The sequence below is a fragment of the Crocodylus porosus genome, unplaced genomic scaffold, assembly GCF_001723895.1.
Source record: "Crocodylus porosus isolate Cpor-Errol unplaced genomic scaffold, CroPor_comp1, whole genome shotgun sequence".
Classification (NCBI taxonomy): domain Eukaryota; kingdom Metazoa; phylum Chordata; order Crocodylia; family Crocodylidae; genus Crocodylus; species Crocodylus porosus.
The window spans coordinates 49,192,083-49,217,038 of NW_017728951.1; the positions used below are offsets into that span (position 1 = coordinate 49,192,083).

Genomic DNA, 24,956 nt, shown 5'->3' on the forward strand with positions numbered 1-24,956 from the left:
TAGATGAACATCTTGCTGGGGTCATTTGACCCCAGTATTCTTTCCTGCCATGGCAGGGGGTCGGACTAGATGATCTGCTCAGGTCCCTTCCAACCCTAGAAACTATGAAACTATAGCTCAGCCCCTGGCATGGCTCTTCGAGAACTCCTGGTGTTCTGGTGAATTGCGAAAGCTTGGAAGAAGGCCGATGTGGTGCCTATCTTCAAGAAAGGGAGGAAAGTAGATCCAGCAAACTACAGGCCTATCAGCCTGACCTCTATCCTGAGGAACGTCTTAGAAAAAATAGTGAAAGAGGCCATCCTTAACATACTGGCTGATGGCAACATCCTGAGGGATAGCCAGCACGGGTTTGTTGTGGGTAGGTCTTGCTTGACCAATGTCCTTTCCTTTTATGGCCAGGTAACCTTATCACCTGGACAAGGGGGAAGAGATTGATGTCATATTTCTTGACTTTAAAAAAGCCTTTGATCTGGTATCCCATGTTCACCTCTTGGCAAAACTGGCCCACTGTGGCCTCGGCCTCACCACAATCTGCTGCCTGGGGAATTGGCTCTGCAGTGGGACCCAGAGGGTGGTGGTTGACGGAAGTCAATCGTCATGGTACCCTGTGGCCAGTGGGGTCCCTCAAGGCTCTGTCGTAGGGCCTACACTATTTAACATCTTCATTAATGATGTAGACATTGGTGTCAGAAGTGGATTGGCTAAGTTCGCTGATGACAGCAAACTCTGGGGTAAAGCATCTACACTTGAGGACAGAAGGGTGATCCAGGCAGACCTTAACAGGCTTAGGAATTGGGCGGATGCAAACCCGATAGTGTTTAACACCAAAAAATGTAAGCTTCTTCACCTTAGGAGGAAAAACCTGCAGCATTTTTATAGGGTCAGCAGTGCTACGCTTGTTAGCACTACAGACAAAAGAGACTTGGGGGTCATTATTGACCACAAGATGAACATGAGACTTCAATGTGATGCTGTGGCCTGCATCCATAGATGCTTCTCAGGTAAATTCCAGGATGTCATTCTCCTGTTGTACTTGGCATTGGTAAGGCCACAACTGGAGTATTGCATCCAGTTTTGGGCTCCACAATTCAAAAAGGATGTGGAGAAGCTTGAGAGAGTCCAGAGGAGAGCCACGCACATGATCAGAAGTTAGGAAAACAGACCTTACTTCTGTCTTACGACAAGAGGCTGAGAGCTATGGGGTTTTCAGCCTGGCAAAGCGCAGACTTAGGGGTAATCTGGTGGCCACCTATAAGTTTATCAGGGGTGCTCACCAGGATCTAGGGGAACATCTGTTCACCAGAGTGCCCCAGGGGATGACAAGGTTGAACGGTCACAAACTCCTCCACGACTATTTCAGGCTAGACATAAGGAAGAACTTCTTTACTGTCCAAGCCCCCAAGTTTTGGAATAGACCGCTGCCAGAGGTGGTTCATGCACCTACCTTGAACACCTTCAAGAGACATTTGGATATTTATCTTGCTGGGATCCTATGATCCCTGCTGACTTCCTGCCCTTGGGGCAGGGGGCTGGACTCGATGATCTTTTGAGGTCATTTCCAGCCCTAGCTTCTATGAATCTATGAACTAATTGACAGTCCTACTAAAAACCCAAATGAGAACAGGACTCCATTGTTTTAGATAATGTACAATATGTATATCCTCCAACTTGAGGTTGCAATCTAAATACACAAGCATACAAAGCGTGGGAGGTAAAAGACCAGTGAATTTGATCCAAGTCATTGGAGAGGTGGGACCAGAACACAGATTTCTTAACCTGCATTCCAGTGCCCTGTCCATGTGAGCCTAGATGCAATTTCCTCAAGGAAAGATAGGGTTTTAACATGTATCCATTTGCTCAGATATGCAAGAACTCTTTAAAATTTCTCTCTGAAATGGCAACTTCATTATTTGTATTTAGAGTCAAGACTACACATGGGGATTTATTTTGTTCCCATTCACAAGTCCAACAGAAATTTCGATAAAAAGAAGGTTCTGGCCTACATTGCAAATGTTTATACTTTTTTAAAAATATGAAACTAAGCAATTTGAAAAATATAGAATTAACATGGTCATGCCGATTCTGCTTTATTTTTAGTATGAATATGCATTATTATGAGTGCATTAGTATGTGCTCATTAGTGTGTATAGTATGAGTATAGTACATTAGTATGTATAGTATGTGAGTATATTAGTATGTGCATGCTGAAGCAGTGTACTACTTTAAGTTCTCAGTATTATGAACTTATGAAAGAAACATTTTCTAGATTATTAGAAAGTCTCCATGGTGTTCCTTTTATGGTCTGGACAGTACAATGAGTGAGAACTGCTGTAATTGAAGAAAAACCAATTGAACCAGTATCTCCCATATCACATAGGTTGCTCTCTGATTTTACTGGGAATAAGGCACCTTAACATTGGGAATCTGGGCCTTTAAGTTTGGCCTCTGCGTTTTCTTATTTATAAAAGTGCTAATGCTGCTGTTGTTTCTCTTCCTCTCAAGGTGTTGCAAGAAGAAAATACACTGAGGGGTGTGAGGCACTGAGATGCTTTATTTTGGGGGCTAAGTAAGAACAGTAATTATAGTTTGAATATTACATGTCAGAATTTCACTAGGTTGAATTATCCAAAGATCTTTTTGGCAGTAAAATGATGCTGCACTGCTGTTGTGGTTTGTTATCTCTTTGTTGTTGTTTGAGCCTAGATTGGAAAAGTCTGCATCGAAAACTGTATGAAGTTCTGTGGAGTAAACATTACCTACAGATTGCTGCCCCCCAATGTTAGCTGCTATGCTGTGGGAATACTTCAGGCTCGAGAAGAGAAATATGGAAGCCTGTATGTGAATGATTCTTCTGTGCTGCACAGACCTGAATGCAAAGAAATACAATACCCTGTTGTAGCAATGGACAAGCAGAGCAAGAAACATGCCAAAACTCAGCTCACTATTGTGTTGGAAGGAACACGTAAGGGTTTGGTTTGTGAACTTAAATCTCTCCTGTTCCTTTCCCTCCTCATCAAGTACAATTTTATTGATTTAGAATGATCGGTCACTGTTATCTATTTGAGTTTTTAATAATTTGGCAAGTGCTTTTGTAATATGATCTATAAAAGAGTGAACTTAACTATAGACAGAAACCTGAAAAAAACTCATCTTGAAGACTGTGTTCAGCTTTGAGGCCTAGATGAGGCCTCTCTCTAACTGATGTTTCTAGACACAATGTTAGATCAAAAGAAGGTACTGTAAATGCAGGCCCTCAGAGTTTAAGACCATTTTCTTTATGAGACTGTTTTGTATATGTATGTTCTAAATATGTACTTCATACACACATGCCTCTCTGTAGGCTTAGCTTTCTAAACATGTAGGCAGAACATGTCATAAAGATTTAGATTTATACGTACGTGGCTTCCCACACCACACCCTCTTACAGCTTATTGCAAGGGACAGAAAATTAGCTGTTTAGCAACTGACAACTTCTTACTGCTAAGATGGAGCAGTAGTTTATATGCTGTCTTTACTATCCTGAACTTTATTCAAAGCAACAGAGTGGTAGAAAAATAGCACCTGGAGGAGTGAGGTTCTATTGAGTGCTTCTCATTTTGTTATTCATAATCTAATCTGCCAAGCAGTTTAAAAGCAGGCAAGGGAGTGAAAAACTGGACAGTAAAGTAACACATGTGGTCTATGTTAAGGATAGGTTCTCTTTCATTTTTCCTTTTTTTGTATTTTCTGTTTATATACTTGTGTTCATTTCTCTACATTTTTATGGAAGCCATGGTTCAGTTGTGTAAAGTTATCAGATTGAATCCGAATGAGTTTATCTGGCCCTCGATCCTATTCTGTGTTTGCTGTGATGCATGATATGGAACTGGATGAGCTTCATTGCATCTCAGGCTTCAGGAGCTCAGATTATACAGACTGTCCCTTCTCTACAAAAGTAAAATTCTGTAACAACTCTGCAAGAAAAGAGCAGGTCAGAAGTATACTACAGGTCCCCCAAACTCTTCCTAGCTCCCTCAGACAATTAACAGTGTATGCAAAAAATTTTAGTCTTGGTTGCCTCTTCTGATGTATCATGTGATGATCTCAGGATTTGAATTGGCACAGTTTAAGGAAATGGGCCTAAGTCCAAAACGTTCTTCCTCCAGATAGTCTTAGGTTAGCATACAAAATTCATATGCTTCCTGTTGCTTATTGCTATAATAGTGCTGCACCAGTTCAGATGTCAAACATCCTGCCTTACTCTCCTGCTTGATTGAAGCCACTAGTATCTGGGCCTCTTACTGTTTGTGTAATAAAGTCTCTGTTATTGGCGCATGTTTCACTTCTGCAATTGGTTATGTTGCACTCAGCAGTTGGAGAGAAGATCACTATCTCCACCCTTTTTTATTTCATGAGAAGAGTATAGGTAGTCTGATCTTGTTGTTATATTCTAAATTCATTAAAGGGCATGTCAGGATATCAACTCAGGATATATTTCCCTGCTTTTAATTACCTAAACTTCATTTGTGTGCAGCTGAACTGCATATGTATTCACCCCTTCTGATTCTACTGCTCACAGCACATGCTTTTCTGCTTCCCTATTCTACAGTTCTTGAGAAAGAGGAGGAGTGCCCAGACTCTTGTGCTGTGAGTAAGCACCGCACTGAATGTGAAGAATGTGGTGGTTTAGGAGTGCTAACAGGGAAATGCAAGTGGAGACAGGGAAGTGGAGAAGGTATGTACCTCTGCAGTATAATGGGCCAGATCCTTAGCTATGCTAAGCTAGCATAGTCTCTTTGGTTAAGTACAGTCAGTCAAAAAGCGTAAGGCTGCATTGTAATCTTCACAAATTAGTCTAAACTGCATAGATTGAACCGATAACCAAGTGAACAAACAGTCACTTTTGATTCTGGAAATCAAAATAACATGCCTGCAGTTGCCCAGGCCAGAAGCTGGGGGTGCTAAAGCATGTCTCCATGCTGGGATGGAGCAGACAGCTTGGGCCAAGGCTAGCCCATCACCCTGCAAAAAGGGGTTTGTGGGAAAGGTGCAAAGCACCCTGGGATGTTGAGGGATTGTAAATTAATTTGAATCTGGAAGAGCTCTGGGTTTAATAAACCAATTTAATCTAAATCAGTTAAGTCTGATACTACATCCATCCAGGTTTATCTTAAACTGGTTTTGGCCATTTTGAAAGTGGTTTATGTGCACTGAACTTACGTTGTGGGTACAGATTTGAACTGGTTTCTGATCACTTAGATCGGTTTATGTCTAACTTCTGTCCCTGGCCTTTAACTTCAGGAATCTACACCCATTTTCTGTCAGCTGAACACTTAACCAAATATATTAAACCTTGAAGTGCATTAGCTGTTATCATTGCACAAATTACACATGGAAAAAGAAGAAAATTTGTATTAAAGGGGAAATCATCATTCTTAATTTAGTTCTGCTGCCTGTTCAACATAGTAGTGGTAGGTGTTGTATTTGCAACCACTGAGTTACATTCTTCTTAGTTATACTGGTTTAAGTTTCCTGCAATCCTGACCTGGATTTGGAACAGCTCAGATTCCATAAAAACCCAAACCTAAATGTAACCAGTCATATACAGGCTGGTACAGCAGAGGTCCCAGTCCAAACTGATTTTTATGCTCGCTTACACTTAATACACAATGCTCATGTGACAAGTGGTACTTTTAAGGGTTTCATAGCAAAACTAATGTTTTGTTCATTATCTCCCGTCTCTGTCACAATTTCCCTCCAACTAATTGTAGATTTTTTTTCAATCTCAGGCCACAGAAATAGTTTGAATCATTTTGAAAGCTTCATTTTCAGAATATTTTAGTGGCTAGTGTTGCAAGTAACCTCAAATAATACTATAGCTGAAAGCAAAGATGCACAGAAGGCTGCCAGAAGGACAAAACAGATAAACTGAAAACTTAGCACAAATTGTGTTCTTAATTGCTTTCAGTTATTGTCATCTTGCAGATTACTTGTAACAATAGGAGGTAAAGGATTTATAGGGGAAGTACGATTCTTTTGATTTAAACTTTATCTTATGCTTTGGTCTGCCAACATGCACCACAAGAGTGCAATGTACTTATTTTCAAAGCATTATAGTATTAGTACAATTGTTTGCTTGTTGGTTAATAGGAATCACGTCCAATTATTCTACCTGCACTCCAAGCATCAAGACTTGTCCAGATGGGACCTGTGATGTTATTGAGAGCAAGGATCCTTCTGTGTGCCCTCAAGATTGCACAAGTATGAACTATTTATTATTTGCTTTTATATATAAAAGTTGAACAATGTTGCTCCTGGTTCAGTTTTCTTGGGTCTGGGAGGAGCAAACTTTTATGCTAATAGAATTAGTCTTTCCACCATGGTAAAAAGTCTGACATAACCCCTAGAGCCAGGGTAACTTAACATCATCTGAGTTTAATTGCCCCTGAAAGAATTGGGGGTTAAACTAAACTAGTGTAATTTATGATGGCATTTGTGTTGTTCATTTGCACCAGTCATTTGCTTAAGGCAATCAGGGTATTGCCTGCTGTCCAGTCACTTAAGGTTTAATCAGTGCAATAGCAGCTTGTAAATTGATCTTCTCTTAGATATCAGGGGGTGTATACAGAAGTTTGGGGAGGTTAGGGGAAGGTTAGATCATATTAAAAACAGTCACCCAATCTAACTTAGTTTGCCCAGGTGTGGACCTTACATTTAAATCCCTAGTTAAGTCAATCTGAATACAAACTGCACAGAAGTTTTAGAAAGCTTAAATCAATCTACAAAGGGCTGACCTGATATAAATTAACCCTACCTCTGAGGTAATCTAATTTAGATTAGGTTGGCCATTTTTATACTGATCTAACTATCTTGAATTTTTGTACAGTTCCCAGTGCAGCCCTGAGGCTCGGGAAAGCCCAGCCACTGGCCCCAGTCCCAGAGTTGCGCTTTTCCTACCCACATCTTGGCACCTGGTTATTTTTAGCCCACTTGGCCCCTTGTCTCACCCCCTGAGCCCACCAAGCTCCTTCCCCAATCCTGCAAGCCACTCCCAGTGCTGCTTTTATCAGTGTTTGCTGGTGCTGGGAGCTGAGGAAGAAAGTCCCAGTGGTGGAAGAGATGGGGACTTTCTCCCCACCTGGCACCATCAGGTCGTCAAGTGGGGAGAGGTTGTTCATTTGGGAGCAGGGAAGGGTTGAGGGTCTAAAAATAGCTTGTGGGCCTGGGGAGAGAAACCTGTAATCAGTTTAATCAGAAGGGCTTGTGTGGTCCTGGGGAGAGAGAGCCCCCCCCATCCCACCAAGTGCCTCCTCCCTCTGCATACTCCACAAGTCCTCCCTGATTCTGCAAACCTTTCTGGACTCCAGCAACCTCTCTGCAGACTCCACCCATCCCCTGAACTCACAAGTGGACCTTGCCTGTCCCTCCGATCCTCCTGATCCATCCTGTGGACTCTGCTTGCCCCCCTGATCCTCCTAATTCCCCTCTGGGGACCTTGCCTACTCCCTGACACCCCTGGGGACACCGCCTCCTCCCCTGACCCCCTCCATCCCCTCTGCAGGCTCCACTTGCCCCTGATCTCCCCACAGATCCCTCAATTTTCCCTTTGAGCTCCTTGCCCCCGCAATCCCTCCAGCTCCCCCCTCCCCTGCTAACCCCCACCCATTCCAACTTATCTTAGGCTGAGTGGCCATTTTAAACACTATCTAACCGCCCCCAATGTCTGTACCCAGCCTGAGTGTCTTTCCTTTCTTGATCTAGGTGTAATTTACCAACATGTATAAAACCAGTGTATGTTATACCAGTGTTAACATGTTATCTATCATAGACCCCTTTGTATTCAGATCCTTCTATGACAGTGCCTGTATTAGACCAGAGGTGTCATAAACAGTTTTGTGGCCAGGGCAGTGATGATTATTGAGCTAGTAGCAGTTCCTGCTGCCATTTTTTCACAATCTCAAAATCGATGTGCAAGACCAATGTCCTAGTTGTCAAACACTCCCCCCCCCAGTTAAATTGCTGTGTTAAACACAAAGAAGCTATGTTGTAATAATGGTAAGGCTGATATTTGAGTTGTGCACTAATAAAAAAAAATAAAAACTCAATCATTGCTGGGTTTTCTGAGCAAATATACCTGTGCGGAATTCTCTGCTGGATTTTAATATATGTGTACAGTATAACCTGTGGAAGATTTCTGTGAAGTCAACACTGCATTTACTGACTTAAGTACAATTATCACTAAAACATGAAGTTGCATGTACATATTTGAGCTTAAATTTTCCTAGTGTAAAAAAAAGAGCAGTGTTTTTCTTTCTTTCATTTGAGTAACTGTATCTTCAAAGAAATGCCCAGAGTTATTTGACTGGTTGGCCATTCAAATAAGTGAATGCCTTTTTATTGGTAGATGTAGCTGGTGACTGAAATTACCAATCCTCCTTGATAAAGCACTCAAATTCTGATGCATACTGTATTAAACTGCTCTCCTTATATTACAGTTATGCATGCACGCATGTCTCCATGAGCTTGAGGATAAAACGTATAGGAGAGTAATGTGCTGTACATGGCCATGAGAACATTATTCTTAGAGTAGTTTTCGTTATACAGGACCCAGGGTCCAGTTCACCAGAGCACTTTAGCCTGTGCTAAGGGACCACATTAAGTATTCTTTATTGAATTGTAAATGTTTCTCTTGACTGTGTGGCTCTGTATGTGTCAAGTTAAAGTTCTAAAATGAAGCCTGTGGGAGAAGAAATATGTGCTTTAAATACTGGTGAAAATGTCTTCCTGCTTTGGATGGCAAGTGCTTATGGTTTTAAAAAATGTATGTCTTTAATAAGATCATAGACAACAAACTAATACAATTTCCAAGTGTCTTTCATCACAAGGAATAATGTTTTCTTTAGAATGCACAGAAAATCAATGCGACAGAAGTGTCTACATACAAATAAAATGTTTTACTGTAATCGTATAAAAATATCCATTGGTGAGAATGGGAATCATTTTTCCTTTTTAAGTAGCAAACTCTATGCTAGAGGCTACCTCACTAAAACATGTAATATGCAACATCAAGATGTTTTGCTTAACAGAAGTCTGAAAGTAACTGAGTGTTATTAGATAGTAGGAAAAGGCAAATAAGACAAGTTTTCAGGATGTTGTGTAGGCTTTCTTTTTAATGCTTTATTTGGAGAATGCTATATATCAGTTTAAATAGTTCAGGACTTGAGTTGGTGCCCACAGGTAGTATAGTTAGACAGACAAATTAGTGCATTTCAGGAGCTCTGATGTGCTGAGAAATGCCATTATCTAAGCTTTTATTGGCAGAGAATAAAACCTTTGGTAATAATTGGCAATGAATATTAAAACCTTAGATACTGTACTACTGATGATGATTTGTATGCACACTTTCTTAAATGTTTATTTTTATAATTCATCTATCCTGATGGCTAGGTGCCTGAATCCAAAAACCTATTCTCTCTCACATACTGTGGATGTTTCTTTCAGGGCAGTCCACTAAAACAATGCCCACTTACCTGCTAAATAATCAAGGATAGTAAGTAGCAATGCATTTAATAGCAATGTATTTGTCAGGGCTGTCTGCAGCATGTGAACCTTGATTTATGCGAAGACGTCCTTTCAGGTTCATCTGTAGGTGTAGGTTCTGTAGAACCTGAACCACAAAGAAAATGGCAGTCTCAGGGTTTTATCTTGCCCACTTGCTTTTGTCTTCAGGGGTAGTCTGATGAATCCTGTTCTCTTCTTCCAGCTCAAAATCACCGGGTTTCTTTTGTTTTGGTTTTCTCTGGTGGGTTTTTTTCATTGTTTTTTGATTCCCTAATCTGGAGAAACCACCTGGTCTCTGCTGATCCATTACTACTACTTTGAGGCTCTTGAGGCAGGACAGGAAGTATGCTTTCAATTAGATTTTTTAATCTTTAAATAAAACATCTGAGAAACAATATCCTTACTATAGGATTCAATAGGATGGATTTAAAGAGAATTAGAACAAAGACCTCATTCTCCATTTTAATTCTTTTAAATTTTAGAGAACCTCTCAAGAACCCTGCTTAAATTTCTATAGAAATTTATTCCCTTGTCAATTCTATAGCATTTTCATGTAAAGCTTAGTCTACTGGGTGCTTAGAAATTAACAATATGAAGTAGATGAAAAATGTTGCCACTACCAGTAGTTTCTATTTGTACTTACAGATTCCCTATAATGGTTACAAAATTAAATCATGATTTTGCAAACACTCTTTATGGGAATTCCCCTCTTAAATTAGTTAAGTTCTATATGAAAAGTAGCCACAGGATTGTGTCCTTAGCCTAAATTAGATTCTCTTACATAATAAAATTGTATAGACCAGAGTTAGGCATCCTCTATATGTTACATGTATTATGAAATTATCTAATCAATTGCACAGTTAATTTATAGACTGGCTACATGTGCAAATTAACTGTCATGCCTTATGGTTCAACCAGTTATAAAGTTAGAGCTGGAAAAAGTGTAATAACTTTATAGCTGGTTTTTATTCAGCTTTAAAGCATGATGGAATCTAGTTTGTGATCCTGCAATCATGCCTTCTGCCATGTGAGTGGCATGATTACGCAGATTGTGTGTCAGATCCCATTGTGCCTTGACCCGCATGTGTAGAGGAGCCCCTAGACTTAGTACTGCCACATAGGGCCTTTTACAAGAGCATCTCAAATCACTCTGCAGAAGTGGGTAAATATATTTATCCATTAGAAGATGGGAAACGGAAATGTGAAGAGAATACTAATATTCTCAGTTTTGGAGTAAACTGATGTCAGATCTAAAAAGATAACCACTTGTTTTCTGCACTTAACATCTATAAAGAGAGGAGGAAATTTGATAAGAGTCTTTCATCACCCTTCAGGTATTTGTAGAGAGGATAGAGATGCCCTTTCTCTGTGACCATAGAGTACAGGACTAGGAGCAAGGGCCTCAAGATGCAGCAGAGCAAATATGGGCTCAAGATTATAAGGAACTTTGTGACCTACAAGGTGAGGGTGGGAGGGTCAAGCATTGGAGCAGGCTAGCTAGAGAAGCTGTAGAATCCCCATCCTTGCAATTTTTCAAGAGCAGGTTGGACAGACACTTGGCTGTGATAATTCAGTCAGGGATATTCCTACCTTGATCAGAGGGCTGGACTAGATGACGGTATGAAGATCCCTTCCAGCTCTACTTTTCTATGATCTTATTAGATAATGAGGTAAATGTTCAAATTTTAAAAGATATTTTAGAAGAAGAAGAATCTCCCAACTGTGCACCTACAAAGTAAAACTATAATCCACAGAAAACTCTACTTGTCTTTCAGCTAACTTGCCGGTCAGATCCTGGTTTATAAACTAGACCCTTTCTGAAATAGCTAATCAGACTAGTGACCACAAGGTTGATGCACTTCTACCCTGCCTTTTGCCTAATATTTAGCCTGCCTTTTTGAGCTTTGTTAATCTCTTTACACTAAACCCCAAAGGCCTTTGTCAGTGTTACCTCCTGTCTTAATTTTTACTGCTTAACATGACCTGTGGTGTCAAGTCTAAAATACTTAGTAGAATAAATTCATAAAACACGTTGTTTTGCCTTGCCTTTAATTACAGTGTAAGAATCTGAGCTTGTGTCTGATTTTGATCAGGTGGGATCATCGTTGGTGGCCATGAGAGAGGCATTCTTGGAATTAAGTCAGGATATGGGGTTTGTTATTGCTTTCCAAGGGAAAACTGTTACTGTGAGAAAGATTATATTACGGGTAAGTCTGAAGATTACTTAGATAGTTTCATAGTTACGCTGCTATTGTGACACCAACCTTTTACAACATCTGAATTCATTTAAAATTGATGGGTGTAATGTTCCTGTTCATGACCTACTAGCACAGAAATAATGAAACAAGGAAGTCCTGTCTCCTGAGCCTTGATTGTAAAAATCCCACGAGTTTTGTTACCCCTGTTCTTGGCAAGACATCCCCTCCAATGCATGGTAGCAGATTAGTTGCCCTACACTTCTCCAGAATTGACAGTGAAATCATTTCATTATGACTAGAATGGAATCATAGAGCTGCAGGTGTTGCATGGTATTATTTTAATAAACTTCTTCTATGATTGTTAAGCACCAAAGCTAAATTGAGGTATTTAGTAAATGGAAAATCTCATTATTGCAAGTATTTTCAATAGCATGAATATTTCCCCAATTCTGTTGTATAAGTAGAAATGAAAGAAATGCACAGCTTTTGGCATTTCACCCCTCAATAAGTCTCTCCTGTTGTACACTGTTTTCATGTAGTTTTTAGAGAGAGACTTTTTGGTGTACCTCACAAGTGACTGAGTTCGGGTCAGGATTATTTGATGAATTGTAGTTTAGGGAATGATATCTGGAGCAATCAGCTTCTCAATAGGTGATATGGTGACATGCATATCCACACACAACACCCTACTTCCAGAAGGCACAATAATACATCTTCCCTCTAAAGGACATGTAACTTTATAAACCTTTATTACATTAAAGAAATTAAACAGTAACACAACAAAGAAAAACCCCTTCCCAAAAATGAATAAGAAGGGGTTCTCTGTAGGAAAATGCCACAAGAGTGATGTTTTAAATTTGGGGTGTAACGGTACTTATAATGTACACCTTTTGGAAAAACTTTATAAACTGTTTATAAACAGGTGACATGGACGTGGATATCAGATAGACTGTTCTGAGAATCCATGGTCTACTTTTGAATCAGAAAGTCCTTACTATTGATGTCTTATCAGAGTGAATGTATGTGTTACGTCGAGTATTGAAGAAGAGGTTTCATGTGTAGTCGGCAGCATCATCATTAGGGCATTGTTAAACAATTACTTGGGCATACTCTTGCACCCAGGAAAAAGATAATATTTTACATTTCAAAGTGCACCAAATTTACCTTCTGTGTAAGGTATTTTCTGTTGAGAACTAGATCCCAAGTTTCAGGTTGCAAAATAACTTTGAAAGATATTTTCAGTACATCTCAGACCAAAGGTGCATGCTGATGAGTATGAATTGTAAGCCACCAAATGGGGAGCCAAAAGAGAAATTGAACAGGAAGAAATTGGAAACAAAACAAGCAGAACTCTAACCCAATTCCCTTGCTTCACAGAGACGCTGTGTGATGATGTGTGCAAGACTGTGATAGCAGGTGCAGTCCTGCTGTCCTTCATTATTTCAGTGTTGCTCTCTTCTTATTTCATTCACCGTTACCACAAGAATACTCCAAAGCCACCTATTGCCTCAGCAGAAATGACTTTTCGGCGCCCCGCTCAGTCCTACCCCATCAGTTACTCATCCACTAATGTCCGCCGACCATCTCTGGACTCAATGGAAAACCAGGTGTCGGTAGACACCTTTAAAATACCAGTAAGCTTTTATTACATTATCTCATAAATTGCATGCTGATCCTTCTTGGCTTTCTTGTTCTGCAGGACATTTTGTTTACTAAATCTGCTATGGTATACCCAATGCTTCTATCCAAAATGAGCTCCTGTTATTTCAGGAGTTATACAGACAGTGTGAAATCCATAAAGATATTGCACTCTATTAATGTGAATTTCTAATTCAATGAAATGAAACAAAATTCACATGCATATAGAAAACAAGACAAAGATATTTTAATGAAGGTAACCAAGCAGATTATAGTTCACTACACAAACCTATTCTCTAATTGTGTTAGTTTCTAATAAAACGTAATGTCTTAGGCAAAACCTCATCCCATTTTAAAGGCAAAAATCCTACCGACTTATGTCAAGTTTTAGGCTGTTGTCTTGAAAATAAACTCTAACAACTGAAATGTTTGCAGTCTATTTGCTGATCAGTAGTTCTGTCATGAGGATAGATATATACATAGCACAGCACTGTCTAACGTATTAAACTGTGCTGGGATAGAGAAGACCTGAACTCCCTTAACTACTGACATACAGTATTTTCTTGGGCAAGTCATGTCATCTTTCTCTGCTTCAGTTTCCCTGACTGGAGACACAAAGATATTTTTATAAAGTCTTTGAAATTCCTGCTCACCATGTACTGCACAAGCAAAGTATTTATCAAATACAGAGCATCACCCTACAAATTAGAATCATGTGGTTAGCTAATGCTGTACAATTTATTTGTGTTCTTCTTCTAGTACAGTAGCTTGATTGTTTGCTCACTAACTACCCTGTGGCATGGAACTAAAAATTGGTTATTCTGGTAGAATGGACTATTAGATTCAAGTAAACTTGTTCCCCAGAAAGTCTTCAACTTTTTATATTCCCTGTTGCTACTTCTGTGTGCAGTGGTACTATTGGTCCTATAGAAGTTAGCTCTGCTATCATTGTTATAGTCCCATATATTTTTGTTTTTCCCGTGCTATTAAAGTGTGCATGCTGAACTTGCTCAGTGCACTACATTTTAGTACACAGGTTAAAATATGTTTATCTGAAGTCTAGTTAAAAGGTAAAAATTGTTAATATCTAAGCATTGTTTTACCCAACAGACTAGTTGTAGTCAGTCAACAATTACTATATATAATGTGAACAATGCAAACAATCCTCCGGAGAAGTCACCCAACAAAAATTACAGTAAATGGCATTAAATGGTTCACAAAAACAAGCATATTTAGCTAGCTTTCCTGAAACAAATACTACAGAATTTCACTTGAATACTGATCAACAGTATTTTAAATGGAACCAACATTTTAAATAAACTTACGATAATAGATTATTTTTTTTAGGCTTAGTCTAATGGAGCTTTCTGAACATGTGCAGAAGATCTTTTTACCTAACCTCCCAATCACAAGGCAAGATGCCTGCCAGCTTGTGTTTTTTCATTTATTTTTTATCGGGTGCAAATATGATGGTGTTTGGAAAAGTCCTGTTCAGTGAAACACTGTCCTTTTGTGTGGCTTGTGGAAACATCTGCTGTATTTGGATGTTGGATATTAAAGCCTTCATAAAAGCTTATACTCTATTTGCTTTTATTTCTTGGCTGCTGTATACATCTGTCAGCTTTCTTTAACTGTAAGGCTTAATAATAGTTCATAACATAACAGAGGGATTGTTGTCCGTGATGAACGCTAGAGAGAAAACCTCCTGCCACAAGTTAGACAGATTTCTGGAGACTCTGAAGTCCAAAATCAAATATTTGTACTGATTTTTGAAAGCAAACAGATTTTCTGTACTTCTTTTCAATTGTAGGTAAATCCTCAGATAGATGTACAAATAACAGCTGTTACAGGTATTTTGTATACCTTAATATACTTAGTGCCTATTCGCTTACATATGATTTTGAGCTAAGTGGGGAAAAAAAAAAACCTTCCAAGCTTCTTAGAGCTCGTAAGTTAGAAGGTATCACAAAATGCAAACATTGTCTTCTATCTGGCAAGAAAGCAACAAAAAATAGTTACATAATTGGGTATTTTCTTTAAAGCAGAACCTTTTGAACTACCAGACAGGAACTGGCCCCTTCAATTTGATTTCATATTATAGAGTTCCTTTTTTCCTTCAACAGGAGGACCCAAAATGGGAATTTCCTCGGAAGAACCTGGTTCTTGGCAAGACTCTAGGAGAAGGAGAATTTGGAAAGGTAGTTAAGGCAACAGCATTCAGACTCAAAGGGAAAGCAGGCTATACCACTGTGGCAGTGAAAATGCTAAAAGGTATGCTTCTATCTCTGATTGAAATGATTTGAAAGCTGCTTGATAACCTCTGAATGTGTTTGACAGCGTGAAAGCAAGAGGTCATCTGGAGGCGGGTCCTACCAGCACAGCGGCTGCATTCCCTCCGGCATTCTGTTTATATTCTGGCATATTTCTGACTAAAGGAGAGACTGCCCCATTGATGCAAACAGTAGTTTCCACAAGACCTAACTTGTGCTCAGCAAAGGCAACATGACCAGCTTTAAATGCATCTCATTTAAGCTGTCATTGGAAATGATGCAAGGACTTTTTAAAGCTGTCTGCAGTTTCTTTCCTTTTGCCTTAATTCTCCCTCAAGTATTTTTAAGTAGAGCTTTTGTACTGAATTTATAGGGCACTTATACACGTGCTCCGATGCATTTTGATCAGAATATGTCAGAGCAGACTCAATGAAAGTGTCCTAATCAGAACGCTCCAGCATGCAGCAGCATCCTGTATTCAGTGTCCCCACATTTCAAAATGGCAGTGGGGGCACTTTAACTAAAGCTTGTTGAATATATTGTAGTTAAAGTGGCCCTACCACCATTTTGAAATACGGGACGCTAAATACATGAAACACTGTGGGTGTTGGGTGCAGTTTCCCAGAGCTCTAATTAAAACTCTCCTCTCCCATCCCCCCACTCCAGACCATGTGTATAGGTACCCACGTCTAGAAACAGAACTAGTAAGCTACCTGTCTGCTTTCTGGAGCTTCTGGGTTTAAGTTCTACCATGCATTTATGAGAGAGAAGGCAGAGCAGGGTGAAATTAACTCAAGCCTATGGTGCAAACAAGTATTCATGGGGCCCAAATCTGACTAGGTAGCTTAGTATAGTTTAAGCCACCTAAACCTGAGCCAGGAGCAGAGTGTGCAGGTGTTTGCTGCCTGCTGGGAGAAGTGTGAGTAGCTAGAGGTAAGTCAGAGGGAGAAAGGGCTGGTGGGGGTTAGCAGATCTGCAGGGAGGATTGATGGGTTCAAGGAGGGGTGTCCAGTTTGCAGGGTGAGGTAGGCAAGGAAGGGAGACAATAGCTTGGTCAGGGTCATGGAAGTAAGAACAGAACAACCCTGGGGCTGTGGTGAGTCACTGGGCTTTCCCCAGCCCTAGAGCTGTATTGTGAGCACATGCAAACATTCATTAATTTGGGTTAACCCTGCCTAAGTCAGGTTAACCCTTCATCAATCTAAAATTAGTTTACCTCTGAAGTGAACTAAGTTTGGATGGGGCACACCATTTTAGGGTGACCTAAGGCTTGCAAACACTTGCATGCAGGGCCATTTGGATTGCCCTAACTTTGGTTGTGGTGATCTAAATGTAACACTTGTTCCGTATCCATAGGCAGCAGCCTCCTTTGGCAGGTGCAGCTAACTACCTCATGCATTTGTTAGCTGCTGTGCTGTAGTGGTTTTGAGTAGAAAATCAAGAAGTCCTGAATTATAAATCGTGTTAACTCAGTGCTGATTAGTTTTCTTCTATCTTTCCCTGCTTCAATTTTTCTATCAGAAATTTTATCAAAAATAATATTTGCCAACCAAACAAAGCCATGGTTAGAAATAATTATCAGTTTATAAAACACTTAGTTTACAAAGGGTGAGATTTTTTTTAAAGTATTTGGTGTTGGTTTCAGTCCATTAAAGCCTATGGAAAATACTTGTTTGATGTCAATATGAACTGATTTAGCCAGGGCTGAGCACTTCTGAAAACTGCTATATAAATGTTAGGAGTTGTTATTTTATGTTTTGTGTTTTGATCCGTTGAGTTTTAAATGTTCTTCACTTGGAGGCTTTAGAGATGGAAAAGATTTACCCTAAGCACCTTACGGAATTGACACAACATTTTTCCACGCTTACCTTTCTTTTAAGAGGTTATAAAGGAGGAAAAACCAAAGAAGTGGTGTGTCCTTACTCTCTCTAGACTCTCCAGCAACACCCTGTTTTTCAAGCTGAGGTATTGTTAGCCCATTGTCTACAGCACCAATGCAGTCACATGTAACTCTACATTTCTAGCGCCTTTGGGTGTGGACATACATAACACCTGGACTGTTCCAAAACATCACTGCATGATGAAGGGATATAGTCAAGTAGGGAGTAAGGTAATGATAGCTTTGTTTGAACAAGCAGAACAGGGGAGCTCAGCAATAGGGAAGAAAGGGAACGGGGGCAGTAGAGTTTTGCTATATATCAAGTGACCAGTTATAGCACTATAGAGCAATGCATTGTGGGATGCCTAGAGGGCTGACTAGACGTGGATTAGGGCACACTTGATGTCCACTCATAACAATGACCTGGTACACAGTTAACTGGTTCAAAATAGAGCTATTTGTTCCAGGGGAAAACATCACTGGTCCAGACTTGTACTTAAATGCTGCCTTAAAGTGTAAAAGATGATTTAACGAGGGCTTCCACTGATTTGAATGAATGTTTCAGCAGACATTTTCCAGATAACTTTTGAACCATTCTAGGCAGTTTTAAACTAGTTTAAGAGGATGCTACATCTGTTTAGGTTTAAAATGAATGTTAACCAGTATAACTATTACACGTGTCCATATCCTAACAAGCTTACAAAAGTGTTGGTAGTGACACCATCAGTCTGATTGTGGGGTAGGGGATGAGAATGGGGGCCTTAGCCACACATCATCAATGGTTGAGGGAGATCTTTAGTTCTGTTTTCTTAAAAGGCCTGAGTTTGCTTGTTTGTTTTAAATCAGGAAGGTAACTTAAATTTCATCCTTCAGAAAGTTGAGAAGTAAATCAATTTTTTTTATACATTCTAATGTGTGTAGCACATTGATTCCATGGAGATAAGCACCTAGGGATATGAGTGATAATGAGAACCACAAGTCATTGAAAAGGCTTCTGAGTAATAGAAGTGTTCTTGGTGTTCATGGGGAGCAAGCCATGGGTGGAAGACCTTAACCATTCATTGCTGTTTGTGAATAAGAATATGTAATTATAATAGGATATTAGATTTCTTTTCTTATTAGCATTTCTATTATGTGCAAACTGTAATAAAAAAAAGAAATGAAATGTCACCCTCTGTTTGAGAGCAAAGAAATGGTATGCTTCAACAGTTAGGTAATGGGTTGAAATACAAAGTACATGTTTGCATTATAAAAATCTTCTTAATAATGAGAGTTCAGTGGAGATGGTATCAAAGATGGAACACGTATAGGAAACCCTAGAACTTGGCTCCAGAGAGATGAAAACTAATATAGCTCTACATGTCACACTAACATAACCTTTCACATGGCATTATTAAAGGACTATCCATAATCTGTACAGCATGCCAACTCTATCCATTTACAAGTACTTGGCTTTTAACAGGTTATTCATCACTAATGTGCACCTGAATTAAAATTTCTAAATATTTTGTTACAATGACAGTTTTAATTCCAGATGATTATTAAATGGGGCAGATTTGATAGTGGTAGGGGGTTGCTATTTGTTTTAAGCACTCCTATTTTAATAAATTTATATGACATTAATTCTAAGAGCACAAGCTCTAATATATTCCTTTGAAATACATATTTTTGCAAGTCGCCATAATAAATGTTCCATGAGGCTTTGATTGTAGGAAATACTTGCCCATTTGCCTTCACATGGTGTGTGCACAAGCACATATTTTGGTGTAATATTTTTGTTTGACCTTTGCTACAATTTACAAAAGCATTAAAGTAAAAGAGTAAGGAAAACATCACTAGTCCAGAACTGTATTTAAAGGTTATTTTGAAGTATAAGAGATGACTTAACAAAGACTTCCATTGACATAAATAAATGTTGCATCAGACATTACATGAGGGTGTGGGTACACATCTCTGCTGGTTCTTTGCATTTAGATTAACTTTACTCTTAACTCCTTCATGACATTTAACTTCCTAGAGATCATGGGGCACTGCAGATCAGCTCTGTAAGTAAGTGCCTGTTTACTGCAGGAGGAGCTGTTTTTTTTGTATCCCTAATCTACTCTGCCACAATGGATGCCATTAGGGACAGACTTGGCCAGTGATTCTAATGTCCTGTGGAAATGGAGGGTGGCAAAGCAATAGTAGCTGCTTTAGGAGGTGTTCAGTCCCTCTCCCTGGGTCCTGGTTTAAGGGGTGGAGGTGGGTCTTCCATATCTGCTTCTTTTGCTTCAGCAACAAGAAGTCAGTTAGTTTGAATTTTCATGTGATAAGAATTTAATGATAATAAAATTTAATTTTAAAAGCCCAACAAATAGTTCCTTCCTTCCTTCTTCCTGGACGGTAAAGTATCATCACTGCTAAAGCCCTTAACAGAAAGGCAGAAGACTGAAATGAGCAAGTTTATCTTATCTCCCCAGAAAGTAGTCCTTCCAGATCAAAACTGAGACCCAATAGCAGGGCAGTAGTTTGCACTGCCCTTGCCATAGTTCATATTTCCAGGGGCATGAAAGTAGTGTATTGTCACATCATTACTTTTCCCGTCATAATACTTTTAAAAATCAAGTCAAAGCTGTCAGTTTTTACTGAGATGGCACCAGTCATGGACCAGTACCACATGGTGCTGTGTTCTCTACAGACACAGAAGAAAAAGATGGTCCTTCCCCCAAAGAATTTACAATCCAGGCATAAGATAATATATAGTAGAATGTATTTGTCAGCCTCTTAATAAAAAGATTGGCTGGAGAAACTTCCTTTCAAGGTTCTTCATGTGAGGGAGGTCCAGGATGAACTATAGACAGAGTTTTCTCCCTGGCATCTGGTGTCATTACGATTTAAAAACTCCCTGGAGTCCCAGTGTGTATGAAGAGGAAGTTGAGTCTCTTCAAAAACAAAATAGCTTGTAAAACTGAGGGTACTCTTTATGTACTACCCTAGATGCACATAAGGTTTTCCCACTGTCATCAGTGGGGAAATCTGCACACATGCCTCCCAGTGAAGTCAATATGTCAGTAAGCTCTCTGCCCAGTTTCATTATTACATGTGAAATTAACAAGGGAAACTGAATTTTATCATTTTGAATGAAGTACTTATGGGGAAAAGAGAGGTGTCCTCAGTTTGGTTTTGTTCAGAGGACTGTATTTGGGCAGCTCAGATCAAGAAGAAAGGCTTGTGTTCTTAGATCAGCCTGGTTGGATTCGTCATGTAAACTTGATCTGGTCATTTGGAAGATACCTCCTGCATTTGGTCTGAACTTTCAAAATGTTGTTTGCTCTGTAAGAAAGAACTGTTGTAATCACATTGCTGTTGTAAGGCTAGAAAGACTTTAAGTCTGATTCTTCATTGCCTTGCATTTGAGTAGCGATTTTTCACTAGTGTGAAGTGGGTGTTAGCTAGTCAGAATGGTAGTGTTCTGTGCCCACTTGGCACTGTTGGGAATGACTGCAGGGCAAAGAGAATTGGGCACAGTCTTTTCTCGGAATACATTACTAAGCTGAAGTACAATATTAAAGTAAAAATTTGTAATCCCTTAGCCAGTTTCAAAAGCATTCTGAAATTCTTGATCTTACATCACAAGTATGTTATATAGTGACTAGTATGGCTGTCTGTATACAGTTTAAGTTAGAGCATTCTATAGGTGATATTTTAATAATCAGTTTGTTGTTCATGCTTTCTATAGAAAATGCTTCCCAGAGTGAGCTGAGAGATCTCCTTTCAGAATTCAATCTTTTGAAACAGGTTAACCACCCTCATGTCATCAAACTTTATGGGGCTTGCAGTCAAGATGGTAAGTGTTAGTAGCTCATAATTAAGACAAAGTATTTAAAGAGATAAACAAATAATAGTTCTAGGTTCGGGCTGAACTATTTAAAAATACAAAATACAATTCTAAATGTCATGTTGGTTAAAATGATGTTTGACACAATGCTAGTTTTTAAGTAAACCTCTTTTAACTAGGTTAGATCTAAGATATGATCAGATTATTAATGGTGTTGTTCTTAGATCCTTCGTTCTTCAGAGTGTATAGAATGAATGGACAACTCTGTGCCTCTGGTTCAGTAACATTTGCTTGTCAACTTCATTTTTAGTTTTCCTGCACTTTTGTGTAGCAAGGGAATGTTTATAGGTTTTTTCATAAGTTTCCATCAGTGAAGTTTGTACTATACATAACTGTAGTACACGGGGGAAATTATTTTCCAAAAAAGACATAGCAGAAGTTTCAAGGGATTTAGAGGGATCTCTCTAAACAATTTGCATTTGGATTAAATGGAGTTGCTGGTAGCATCCTCTCGTGAACAGTCACTGCAGGGATCTGATCTTTCCCTTTTTATGCAATTTGGATGATTTCGTGTCACCACATATTTGTTGTGTTGCAACCTGGGGCTCATTCCTGCCTGACTCAAATTCACAGAGCTGCTGTTAGTTTTGGAATTCAGGAGTGAATCACTTGAGAGGATCAGCCTGAAAAAGGGCCAACAGCTGCCTTTTATAAGCACAAGGAAATTTTCCCTCTGTAGGGATGTAAAATGTATCCAAGTTGCACTTCTTAGTACATCTAAATTAATTCATTACTGTATGGGGATGGGAAAATTATGATGCAGTTAGTTGACAGATGTTTTCATCACTGAAGCATTCTCTGGATACTATTTAAGTGGGTGGGTGAGCTCACTATTAGATTGAAATGTCAGATTTTTTTTTTTTTTGAGAGCTTATATTTGACTCCTTTGACTATGGTGCTAGAAGAAAAGAATTTTTTAGCGAAAAATCACATGCTTTTTCTTTAAACCAAGTGTTCCAGGATGTTCCTTTATATAGTCTTGATTTTAGCTAGGTTTAAAACAAAAAAAAGGCAGCAGATCACATGTAAGTTACGTCATAATTGTGTCTCAGTTGTATTAATGTGAATGTGGAGTCACTCCACAATCTCCAAGGGTGACATTCCAGATTTAAACTTAGATATTTGCTTGGTGCAGATAGTTTCATTTGTGCTTCAGTCAAGTCAGCAGTATGTATGTTTTAGCAGTGTGTTTTTCCACTGACTTTCTCAAAGTCTTCCTGATCTAATTAAATTATGTCTACACTGTAGTGTCCCCTCTGAACGCCCTGCCTGGATTAATGCAGCCTTGTTGTTTCTCCTCTATGCTTCTGCAAGCACATCCTATGGTCCTTTGTGCTGAAACACTGAGCATTTTTCTTCCAGGCAGATATGTCCTTCTGAAGTATTGCAGATGGGGTGTATGAGGGCAATCAGCACCCAAAAGATTTTTGCCTACGTTCTTACTGCAGAATGAGCATATGTCATCCCAAGTCAAAGCAAAGCCAGACTCTGACCCACCATTTTGCCAATCTGGGTAAAAACACCTCTAAACCCAGGCCCAGCGGCTTTTTTTAGGGTGAAATTAAACATTACAATTAGCTCATGTAAAGAGTGCTTAAAAGGTGACAGATTGCATATTCAGGCTCGCTGATTAGCCCTTTAAGTCAGTGTTTCTCAACCTGTAGGTTGTGACCCAAAAAGTAGGTTGCAAGAATATAGGAAAGAGTTGCGGAAAACTTTAAAAATGGATTCTCCTTTGAAGGAGAAAAACTCATAGAATCATAGAAAATTATAGTTGGAAGGGACCTCAGGAGGTCATCTAGTCCAATTCCCTGCTCAGAGCAAGACTAGATCATCCCAGCCAAAGCTCTGTCTAGCCAGGTCTTAAAAACCTCCGAGGATGGAGATTCCATAACCTCTTTGGGTAACCTGCGTAAATTTCCCTTGCTGCAACTTGAGACCATTGCTCCTTGTTCTGTCATCTGCCACCACTGAAAACAGTCTAGCTCCATCCTTTTTGGAACCACCCTTCAGGTAGTTGAAGGCTGCTATTAAATCCCTCTTCCGTCTTCTTTTCTCCAGACTAAATAAGCCTAGTTCTCTTAGCCACCCCTCAGAAGTCATGTGCCCCAGGCCCTTAACCATTTTCATTGCCCTCTGCTGGACTCTCCAATTTGTCCACATCCTTTCTATAGTGTGGGGACCAAAACTGGCTACAGTACTCCAGACATGGCCTCACAAATGCTGAACAGAGCAGAATAATCACTTCCCTCAACCTGCTGGCAAAACCCCTACTAATTCAGAGCAGTATGCTGTTAGCCTTCTTTGCAACAAGGGTGCACTGTAGACTCATATCCATCTTATTGTAATCCTCAGGTCCTTTTATGCAGAACTGCTACTTACTCATTTTCCCCAGCCTTTACTGGTGAATGGTATTGTTCCATCCTAAGTGCAGAACTTTGCTCTTGTCCTTATTGAGCCTCATGAGATTTCTTTCGGTCCAGTCCTCAAATATGAATAGTCTCTCTGAATTGTAGCCTTATCCTCCAGTATATCTACTACCCTAGCCAGCTTGGTGTTACCTGCAAATTTGCTGAGGGCACACTCCATCCTATCTCCCTGATCATTGATGTTATTGAACAAAAATGGCCCTGGAACTGACCCCTGGGACATTCCACTTGATACCAGCTGCTACCTAGATATCAAGCCATTGTTTTACTATCCTTTGTTCCTGATGACCCAGCCAGTATTCTAGCCACCTTACAGTCCATTCATCCAACCCATACCTCCTTAGCTTGCTTGCAAGAGTGTTGTTGTGATGCTGTAGTGGGCACTGACTTGGAAGCAGACGTTCAGGCAATCGTCAGCGTCTTTACTGAGGCATACAACAAAGTGGGACTGATGCTTAACATTCTGAAGACTAAGGTTCTCCACCAACAAGCTCCTACTTGGAACAGTCCCGAGCTCTGGTAATCCAGATCCACGGTGAGATTCTGGAGATTGTTGAGTATTTCCCATATGTCAGAAGCCATATCTATGGTCTATTGCTTCTGGTGACAGAGGATGAAATCCAGCATCACCTCAAATGTGCAAGTGCAGCCTTTGGATGCCTGAAGAAATGGGTGTTCAAAGATTGTGACATCAGATCCAAAACCAAGCTCATTGTTTATCAAGTAGTCATGATTGCCCTGTTGGACCTGGTCCTGGCCACAGGCGATGACCTGGTAAGAGGCCTCCAGGTTCTTGACCACCTGGGCGATAGCGATCATCGCTTGCTGGAATTCACCATCCAGCGCATGGTGTCAAGGGCCTGCAGCGAGGCAGTAGCCCTAGACTTTAGGAGGGCCAACTTCAACAAGTTGAGGTGACTGTTGGGAGAGGCGCTGGGGTCCTTGAGGGCAGGGGAACTCAGTGTCCAGGACGAGTGGTCGTTCCTTAAGGAAACGATACTCAGGGCCCAAGGGGTGACCATCCCAACAAGAAGCAAAGGGGACAAGAGTGCCCGAAAGCCCCCTTGGCTTACCAAGGGCATCCGGGAATGCCTGCTTACCAAAAAGGTGGCGTACGCCCAGTGG

General features: G+C 39.9%; 1 protein-coding gene across 1 annotated transcript in view; it reads left to right on the plus strand.

Moving 5' to 3' along the window:
- RET (ret proto-oncogene) overlaps nt 1–24,956 on the plus strand; it is a 162,529-nt gene that overhangs the window by 111,967 nt on the left and 25,606 nt on the right. Inside the window, exons 7-13 of the mRNA XM_019556164.1 lie at nt 2,704–2,962; nt 4,589–4,714; nt 6,130–6,240; nt 11,634–11,747; nt 13,116–13,372; nt 15,500–15,647; nt 21,244–21,351. Of these exons, the coding sequence (XP_019411709.1) occupies nt 2,704–2,962; nt 4,589–4,714; nt 6,130–6,240; nt 11,634–11,747; nt 13,116–13,372; nt 15,500–15,647; nt 21,244–21,351 (1,123 nt within the window). The remainder of the gene's footprint in view (nt 1–2,703; nt 2,963–4,588; nt 4,715–6,129; nt 6,241–11,633; nt 11,748–13,115; nt 13,373–15,499; nt 15,648–21,243; nt 21,352–24,956) is intronic.